The following is a 10,277-nucleotide window of genomic DNA, read 5'->3' as shown; positions in this document are numbered from 1 at the left end:
TAACTGCATTATAACCATGAAAGTAACTCTATTGCATCAATGGTCTTCATTTTAGTTCCTTGTCATTTTATCACAAAATATTTTCATTGGAAAATTTAATATAAATATTTTTAGTCTGTAAAGGAATAAGAGACTTGTTTTCTAAAGATACTTTAGGTTTTCCATCTGGCGTTTTACATTTCTCATAACCTTATTTCCATATTGTAAAATATATAACTTTGCACCTCTAGTTTATAAAAATTAGTGTGTGTATACTTATGTATATATGTATATATAGATATAATGTAGATACATATGCATATGTATATATCTATATATACATCCTACATATATATATATATATATATATATATATATATGTATACATATATATAAATTCTGGCTAAGAGTAGACCAACTAGATAATTTCTCTGGAAAAGGTTCCTTGAACAATATAAAAATGGGGTCTTCTGAAGCAAACGACAAAACAACCTTATACACCCAACTACTGTTTAAAATGCTTATAAACACACAGTCAGTTAACCATTTATTGATTGCCTATTTATGGTTTTGGAATATCCAAGATTATGAAAAAGACAATACCTCAAAAAAATCATGATCAAGGTAATGCCTGATGATTTAAATAAACGTCCATATTATAAAAAGTTATGTAAATTTAACCCTTGAAAGAAAAAAGCTTTAATATTAAAATTAGAGTTCTCTTTTTAATAATTCTTTCTGAGTAAAGAAATAATTTGGAAATTTCTATTTTATACTGTTACTGTCATGAAAGCAGATAATGTCTAGGAACTTGGCAATGTCAGTCGCAACATTGCAAGTAGGTTACATCTTTGGAAGGGCTCATCTGAATGTTTAACGATAGACTTTTTCATTGAATTCCTGAATTTATATACTTTGGGACTGGCTATGAGACACTATAAAATGTAAAGATAGTGGTATAAATATGAAAAAAAAAAATGTAAAGATAGTTTAGACAGTTCCAGTTCTGTTGTTTTCAGGCACAAAAACCATATAATTTTGTACAAAACTTTGATTTTTTTATTTGTGAAATTAAAAATATGGTATTTTATATATATAAACTCTATTCCTCTATAAATATAGATGATTTTGTGATAGTGAACAGAATAAATGCATACCAAATCCAAAGACCATTGTCATTTTAGGGTATGACAGACATAGATAAATTTAGGTCCTAAGTACTGGCATTTGGATAAACTCTTAAAATTTAAAACAATACAATCAGGAGGTTTGCTTTCCTCCTCTTTTTCACAGAAAACTAAAGTGAATATTTTTAAATGGCTTTGAAAGATTTACATCTGACACATTTCTGTAAATCCAAAAAAGAGCACACAGGATTTAATGCAGTAGAGCTGCACACACTGTCCCTTTACCATGCATGCCCATGGTTTTGTTTATTTCAGGATCTAATCCCACCAATTTTTCCACCTCCTTCACCTCCTGGAATCCTACAAGGTTATCTTTAATGATGTGGATTGTTCCTCTCTCACTGTGTTGCTGTATAATCATAATATGTTGAAAGTATAAAACTTTTACATTTTAAAGTTTTTTATATATGTCTAATTATTATTTTAAAATAATAAAAAGCACTTCATTTTGAGAAAGTCCATTACACGGAAATCTCCTTCAAGTTTTCCTATTCAGCTTAGGTTCTGCTGTCCTGTTATGGAAAGCAAAGATCAACTCTTTTAACAAAGCTTTCCAGGTGACCTAATGTTTCCATTTCACAGAAAGGTAAAATCTAAATGTGGGCTGTCTTCAGTCCTAGAGGCAGTTTGCCAGGCATCAGAATGCAATTAGAATTAACATTTTATAACCTCCATCTTCAGTCTCTCCCCACCCACACAAAGCTCCAAGCTTCTTCCCAAATCTCAGCAACCACATCTTTCCGAGACGCTGGCCAAACCCATACCAGGTTTTAGACACTAGAGAATGAAATGAGCTCATCCACCAAAAATTAGACTTGAAAAAGTTTGGCACTGGTTACCCACTCACCCTCTAACCAACTTAGGTAGAAGGAGGGAGTGCCTGGGCGTTGGAGGCCAGTGTGGAGGCTGGGGCTGCCACAGCCCACATCTGTGGACCTCCATGAAGCTAGGGGTAAGGTTCTCCACAGTGAAAAATTCGGTTTTGGATAAAGCGGCAAGGCCTTCACAATCTGCTTCCCCCTCCCCCACCCCCCCAAGGGCACACCTGGGACGGACAGAGGTCTACCCCCGGATTTGGAAGCTCTGTGGAGTTCTATATCTAAAGAGCCCCAACCCCAAGCAATGAAGGTAAAGGAAAAAGCAGAAAGCGGAGGCGGGAAGTGACCTGGGCCGCGCAGCCCCAGACGCACCACGACCTCCGCAGGGAGGGGCGCGCCAGAATAAGCAAGAGCACCGTGCGCTCCGGTTTTATCTCTGCGGTACTCCGAAAAGGCAAAGGAAAAGCCTCAAATGGTTAAACCGCCCTAAATAATTGAAACTTAAACAAAACAAAACAACAACAACAACAAAAAAGGAAAAGGCAGAAAAAAGAAAAACGCGTGACCGGTCATCATTTAAATACAAATATACTTACAAAAATCTTACACAAGCTATTTACAATCATAAAAGCGTACAGTCCTGATACCAGAGTGTGAGAACCAGAGAGAGGTCTGTTCACCCCCCTCCCCCCTCCCCGTGGCAGTCGGGCCCTCCAGTCCGTTTGCCCCCAGGGACGGAAGCTTTTGCAGGAGCTGTGTTGTTAAAAGGAGCCTGCGAAAAGTGATATGGCTAGTGAGGAAGCCTTGAGTAGCCAGGCTTGGCAATAGTTCCATGGGGCCAGCTTTATGAGAGTGGCTGGGACGAAGCCGACGGCTGGGAACGGGCTGAGCCCCCAGGTCTCTCAGACGGTGGTCTCCCCCTGTTTGCTGTTGGTGAGCCTGGTATAGAACTTCCTCCAGGAGTTGAGGGTCTTGCCGGACCAGATCCAGAAGCCTGATGTGATGCCCACGATCAGCGTCATAAGGTACTTGATCATGAAGACTGTGAAGTCTGGGCNGGCGCCCCCCCCAGCCTGGAGGTGGGGGCAGGGGATGGCGTAGCTCTTGCAGCTCTGGGCCACCCAGCTGCGCTCCCACTGGTCCCGGAAGGCCTGCTCGTAGAAGTAACAGGCGATGACAATAGTAGCTGGCACCGTGTAAAGCACGCTGAAAACGCCGATGCGCACCATGAGCTTCTCCAGCTTCTCGGTCTTGGTGCCGTCGTGCTTCATGATGGTGCGAATGCGGAAGAGGGATACGAAGCCTGCCAGCAAGAAAGACGTGCCAATGAACAGGTACACGAAGAGCGGCGCCAGCACGAAGCCGCGCAGCGCGTCCACATTGTTGAGCCCCACGAAGCACACCCCGCTCAGCACGTCGCCGTCCACCTGGCCCAGCGCCAGGATGGTGATGGTCTTGATGGCCGGCACAGCCCAGGCGGCCAGGTGAAAATACTGCGAGTTAGCCTCGATGGCTTCGTGACCCCACTTCATGCCCGCTGCCAGGAACCAGGTGAGCGACAGGATCACCCACCAGATGGAGCTGGCCATGCTGAAGAAGTAAAGCATCATAAAGAGGATGGTGCAGCCCTCCTTCTTGGTGCCCTGCGCCACTGTGCGCGCCCCGTCCTCGGAGAACTTGTCGTTACACACCACTCGATCCTCCAGCAGGAAGCCGGCGATGTAGGCCACGGCCACTGCAGTGTAGCAGCCGGACAGGAAGATGATGGGCCGCTCCGGGTAGCTGAAGCGCCGCATGTCCACCAGGTACGTGAGCACCGTGAAGAGCGTGGAGGCGCAGCACAGCACCGACCAGATGCCGATCCACGTGCGCGAGAAGCGCAGCTCCTCGGGTCCAAAGTACATAAGCCCGTACACCTTGGTCGGCTCACAGGGCGCACCGCAGTCCTTCTCCCCAAGGAAGTGGTAGTTGAGATAGGAGGGCACCTTGAGGGCGCGTGGGCAAGAGAACTTGCCTCGCTCCGACGCGCCGGAGCCCCCCGGGAAGCCGCCGCCACGGTGCCCCCCGCCGCCGTGCTGAGGGTTGCTGGTCCAGAACTCCGGCAGCAACGAGGGCGTCGGGGTGCCCTTGTCCGATGTATTTTGGCCCACGCACAGCTCGCCGGCGCCGTGCACCGGGAACTTCTCGCACTTGAGCGTGTCAGGCCACTGGAAGCCGAACTTGTTCATGAGCGCCTCGCAGCCCTGGCGCGCGCGCTCGCACAGGGAGCGGCAGGGCGGCAGAGCCTGCTCCAGCACCGTGCATACTGGAGCGTACATGGAGCACAGGAAGAACTTGAGTTCCGCCGAGCACTGCACCTTCACCAAGGGGTAGAACTGGTGCACCTCAAGGCCCGCATCCTCTTGGTTCGTGTGGCCCAAAAGGTTGGGCATGATGGTCTGGTTGTACGCGATGTCCGTGCACAGCGGGATGGAGATGGGCTGGCAATAGCCGTGGTCCGGGATGGAGATGCCCCGCTCGCCGTTGTACTGCTGCCCGCCCTGCTGCTGCTGGGGCGGCGGCGGCGGGGGCTGCTGCCNAGTAGAGCGCGCAACTCTCGGCAGCCCAGCAGCCTCGGCTCCCCCCTGCGCCTCCGCCTCCTTCTCCGCCGCCGCCGCCTGACCATTTGTGTCAATCCCTCAACTCGCTCGTTCTCCTCTCCCTCGCGCGCCCTCGGACCGGTTTCCAGGCGCCCCGCAGTCTGTCTTTCACCAGGAGGGAGGAGCCTTGAAACCGACGCAGAACTGGAGGCTCAGGGACCGTCGCCCAATCGCGGCACTGGCTTCCCCGCGCAAAGGGCACCCGCTGCCTGCTTCCCTGAGCGAAAGTCGGCGGCAGGCGGGAGGAGGAGGAGGCGGGAGGAGGAGGAAGTAGTAGTGGTGGCAGAGGCACCGCTCAGGCACAAAGAGTGGGTTTGCTATGAAGCGGGACAGGCTTGGTTGCTTTTGCTTTTGCGGAAGAAAGGGCGAGCACTAGTGGGAGAATGGTCCCATATGCTGCTGGGGACAATGAATAGGAGTCGGCGGACCCCGGGACTCAGCTTTGCTTTTCTTTTATCCATTTTCATGTTTAAAAATCCTGCTCTTAACTCTGGTTACAAACAGCGTTAAACCGAGCACCGCGATCAGAACAGATGCCTTTGACTTAAGGAGCGCACGGCTTCCTTTGAGTTTATGTCTGTCGAGGTTTTCTTTAAAAATATTACTCTAGTAAGTCCTAGAGCTCTCAGGTTGGGCTTGGCGGGCTTTGGACGCGCCATTTCCCCAAGGAGAAGTTCACGGGATTGCTGTCAAATGAAGAACAACAACAAAAACACAAACACAAACTGACGGAATTGAAAAAGTAAAGCCAGGTGCGCCATCCGCTACTATTAATCTTTCTTGTACTCCTTTTTCTCCTCTTGAATCAAGTCAAAAACAGAAGCAAGGGGAGAGTAGCCATTAAATATTTAGAGAGAAAAACTTGAGAACCCGACGACCTCTCTTCGGGAGCGTCTTCTCTACTCGAGCCCCCAGAAGTGCCTCGGACCGGAGGAGCAACGCCGGCGAACGGCCCGGGCTGTTGGGGAGCGATTGGAGCCTTCCAGGGTGGGGGACGTCGGGGCAACTCCTGGGAGTGTCAGACTGAGCCGGTTAGGAGCCAGGCTGGGCTGCAGCGAGGTCTTCCACCGGTGTACGGAGCTGGGGATGCCAGTGTAACAAACAGCGAAGTCTGAAAGCAAAAGAGCTAACTGCACGTTCCCTTCCTAATTACAAACAACACAATCCATCTCAGCCTACGTACATTCTTGTTTTCTGCGTAAGGTTTTTTTTTTTTTTTTTTTTTTACCGATGCTTTAACTACGTGACTCAGTTGTATCAGTAAAGTGCCATCATTGTATTAATAATTCTACCTAGGATTTGTTGGCCTATGATTAGACTTTAGGGATACTTTCCTACAATTTTTTTTTCTTTTGTTTATCCATCCATTCGTTTAATACATATTTAGGAAGCACATCTAAGTATGTATTTCAAGTGATATTACAAGCGATATTAGGTAATAGAATACAAAGAGATGTACAAGACAAGGCATGGCCTTACAGGAAGGCATAGTACAGGAGGACATAGAAAGGTAGATAAGTTATCTTGTCGCCCATCTCAAAGCTGAATGAGCACAGCTGAAGCAGCCAGCCAGTGGAAATGGGTGAGAAGTGTTCTGATAGAGAGGTGGGTGGACAGTTCAAAGGAGAGAAGATCTTTAGTGCTTAAATTGCCAAAGGGAGTGGGGATGCAGAGTGAGTGTGGCTGAGATATCTTAAGGAAGGCAGGAGAAAGTTTTAGTCCATTCTAAAAAGTTTGCGCTGAATAATCTACAGACAATAGGGAGCTATTGAGGGTCACTTTCTCTCACCTACACAGCAAGGTAGTTTCAGAAAGACTGTGAAAGATGGAACCTGGGGCATGTTGTCATTGGGAAGCTTGGACATTAGTCTAAATATAAAGGTCACTACTTAAGATGGGTGCTACTTGTACCATATATTAACAGAGCACCATATATTAACAGGTGTGAAGCTCATCACCATGCATGCTGGTGTCTCTGAAGGATGTGCAGCTGTATCTTTACCTGATAAACCAAAATGACATCTATTTGTCTCAGGTACATATATTATTGTTTTTCAAATATTCATGCACATAGCAAATTCATAAAATCTATATTTGTTTTAAAGTATTTCTGGATTCCTAGTAACTTTTTTTTTTTTTAATGAAAATGCAACAAGTACTAAATGTACAACAGGTACCATATGTGAATGTGTGTCTGTGAATTGACAATACACAAAATCTTCATGTAAGATTTTGATACTGAGGGGCGTCTGGGTGGCTTAGTCGGTTAAGCGTCCGACTTTCGCTTAGGTCATGATCTCGCAGTTCGTGGGTTCGAGCCCCGCGTCGGGCTCTGTGCTGACTGCCAGCTCAGAGCCTGGAGCCTGTTTCAGAGTCTGTGACTCCCTCTCTCTCTGACCCTCCCCTGCTCATGCTGTCTCTCTCTCTCTCTCTCCTAGAAATAAAAAAAAAAAAAAAAGATTTTGATACTGAAAAGGAGGTGCCCTCTGAGGTCCTTTGAGCACACCGTCTATAACTGTTCACTTTACCTTCCAGCATTCCAGCCCACAGTCTCCCAGGGACACTTTTTCTCTAGCCCTCTGCCCTGATGTTCATTCTTCTGCTGATAGTATCCCATGCTTAGAAACTCTATCAAGACACCTCCCGTCTACCATTCCTCTCTTATAAAGACTTATCTGTTTTGTATTCTGTTCTCTCAAGGTCATTACTGGTGAAGCATAGCATGCATTAAGCACCCACCAACACCACTGCTCCAAACCTTCTTCTCCCCCAACAAATGGGGCCTAGGGATTAAGGCAGAGTGCTCAGTTCTGTTCCTCAGGGTAAGTGACACTCTCCTGCTTCAAAAGTTGTTTTACTGAAATTCTTGAGCTTATTTTATCTACCATCGGACACTGAAGTTTACTAGGGAGAAGGCTCAGAGATGCTATTGGTGTTAAAAAAAAAAAAAAAGTCATTGTTGCCAGATCATGGAACTGGAAGGAACTAGGCATCACCTAGGAACTAGTGAATTTTCTCCTGTTTACAATGAAGAGTATTATGCCCAGATATGTTAAAGAATGAACTTCTGGTAAAATGGCCTTGTTTGGTTTGAATTTCATCAGATGGTTATTTTAACTCTTTTTATGTTCTTTTGAATAGTTATAATTCTTTTTTTTTAATGTTTTATTTCTAGGAGAGAGAGAGAGAGAGACAGCATGAGCAGGGGAGGGTCAGAGAGAGAGGGAGTCACAGACTGAAACAGGCTCCAGGCTCTGAGCTGGCAGTCAGCACAGAGCCCGACACGGGGCCCGAACCCACGAACCGCGAGATCATGACCTAAGCGAAAGTCGGACGCTTAACTGACTAAGCTACCCAGGAGCCCCTGAATAGTTATAATTCTTTTAATTAAAAAAAGAGTCAATTTTCTGTAGTTTTCTCTCCGTCTGTGTAAAAAAAAGACCGTGTAATATTAAAAAAAATCATTTCCTGAGAGTTGTCTTCCAAAATGCAAAAACCTAGATCTTTCATTTATTTTATATCAATCCAGTATTTCATTTATTAAACATATGTGACATAGAGGAAGCTATTAAAATAAAGAACAGTTTAGAGTTGTAACCAATGACAATGGGTGTCATGGAAAGTCTTTTGGGGAGGTGATACAGGCTGTGGATAACATACTGTTAGAAGAGAAATATGAGCAGCATATTTTTACTTTAATCTAAAATATATCATTCTCTCAGGATGTGGAAATGTTTGAGATCTGCAGATAAAAATGACTAAATAAGTATGAACTATTATGAACTTTGTAATAAAAATATTTCAATTAGGCAAAAACTATAAACATAACACAGTTTCTCCTTAATATTGGTTCTTCAAGCTTCAGACTCAGTCAAGTTTTCTTATATCAAAGATCTTGTTTTATCAGTCCTTTCCCAAATCTTCTGAAGTTTCTCCAGACTGCTTATGTCTGGTTGAATGTGGATAATTACCAGGGCTAGAGATCCGGTTCCAAATACATACAGTTGAGTGCACATGGACACGCAAGCATTTAGGTGAATGCTCCACAGACAACCTGGCAGACCTTGAACTTTTAGGTGAGTTGTTTGGCTGCTGGCTTGTGGGTGGCAGGGTTGAATTATCTTTGTTGAATAACAGAGAGTATAATATGTGTTAAGAGTATGTTTTTGAGCACCTATCGTATGTATTTGGTGTTATTTTTCTTAATGTACACTATGTATGCTACATTTTGTCACTTAAATTTTATCACTCTTTGAGGCAGGTTATACTAATTATTATTTTCTTTTAATAAATGAAGAATCAAATGCTCAAAGTAGTTAAACAACTTGTCCAAGGCTTTATAGCCAGTAAGTGCCAGGGTAGGCCGTGTGTCTGATCAAAGTCCATGGGCTTTCATTGAGTAAACATGCCTATCTTAAAAATTATAGAAGAAAATGTGGTTTCTGAGATGTGCATCTCATGGATTCCTCAGTGTTTAACGTAGTTTTTTTTATATGAGGATAACAGGGATAACACCTCTGGAACTCAGAATATAAATATTTGCTTGACACTCATGCTGTGTGGAATGGTATTTAAGAAACTGGGTTAGGGACGCCTGGGTGGTTCAGTAGGTTAGCATCCGACTTCACCTCAGGTCATGATCTCACGGTTTGTGGGTTCGAGCCCCACATCAGGCTCTGAGCTGTCAGCACAGAGCCTGAAGCCTGGTTCAGATTCTGTGTCTCCCTCACTCTCTGCCCCTCCCCGTTTGTGCTCTGTCTCTGTCTCTCTCTCTCAAAAATAAATAAACATTAAAAAAAAAAAAAAGAAATGCTAGTTTAGATCTAATATAGTTTGAAACTATAAGATTGGACTTTCACCTCTGAATCACTTTGTATGCCAGGAGTTCAGTCTTCAATTTGAATTCCTTGTGAAGGGATATTGATTGGTTAGGGAGCTGAGAGTGAGGGAGAGACCCCAGACTATGCTATTGCCTTCTACCTGGGAGGCATCACCTAGGAGTCTATCATACTGCTTTTGTGACACTGTAGGTTAGAAACGCTGTCAGAGCTTTTACCCTAGATCTCTACCTTATTCCTTCTTGAATTTTCAACCCAGGAATTTCTGCATAAGCTAATTCTTATCTTCCCAAACATCTGTATCCTTTTGCAACCATTCTAAAACTGTCTTTTCTTTTTTCCTTTTTCCCTTCATTCTTACACAAATCTGCTCTTGACATTGGTGAGATAGTTTTTGGATTCTTATACACAGAGCCTCAATTTATAAACTCTCTTTGAAAAGCCCATCTTTAAAATATATATATTGCTTTTCCTAAAACAGCTTATCAAAAGAGACAGTCAGCTTGATTATCTTGACTTTTATCTTACTTATAGCTGATTCATTGTAAGAGCCTAAACTGACTTATCTTTTGAGAGTCAGCTATGATTGGTTAGAATGTACATTTTAATCATGGTAAGACTCAAAAATTTAATATAGAAGGGTGTAGATCTAAATATAAATCATGGATTCTTTGTACACAAATCTCACAAAACACATTTAAAAAATAGAAGTATAAAAGGAAAGAGAAATCACCATCATTGAATTATCATCAGCAAAGTTGGGTAATAATTACCCTAAATCATCCTGTAATTTGAAGATTAAAGTATAAAATTATA

At 44.0% G+C, this 10,277-nt stretch overlaps 1 protein-coding gene across 1 annotated transcript; it reads right to left on the bottom strand.

Moving 5' to 3' along the window:
- Positions 1–388: 388 nt before the first annotated feature.
- Positions 389–5,282, bottom strand: FZD1 (frizzled class receptor 1). The gene is made up of 3 exons (XM_077766841.1): positions 5,229–5,282; positions 4,762–4,995; positions 389–4,641 (listed from the first exon to the last, which is right to left on the bottom strand). The coding sequence occupies exons 1-3, from the start codon at positions 5,280–5,282 to the stop codon at positions 2,887–2,889; spliced, it is 2,043 nt and encodes a 680-aa protein (XP_077622967.1). The 3' UTR covers positions 389–2,886.
- Between the last annotated feature and the right edge of the window lie 4,995 nt (positions 5,283–10,277).

The sequence above is a fragment of the Crocuta crocuta genome, unplaced genomic scaffold (assembly GCF_008692635.1).
Source record: "Crocuta crocuta isolate KB4526 unplaced genomic scaffold, BGI_CrCroc_1.0 scaffold165, whole genome shotgun sequence".
NCBI classification, from domain to species: domain Eukaryota; kingdom Metazoa; phylum Chordata; class Mammalia; order Carnivora; family Hyaenidae; genus Crocuta; species Crocuta crocuta.
Note: the sequence above shows the minus strand (reverse complement) of the source record. Positions and strands in the feature narration are given on the sequence as shown.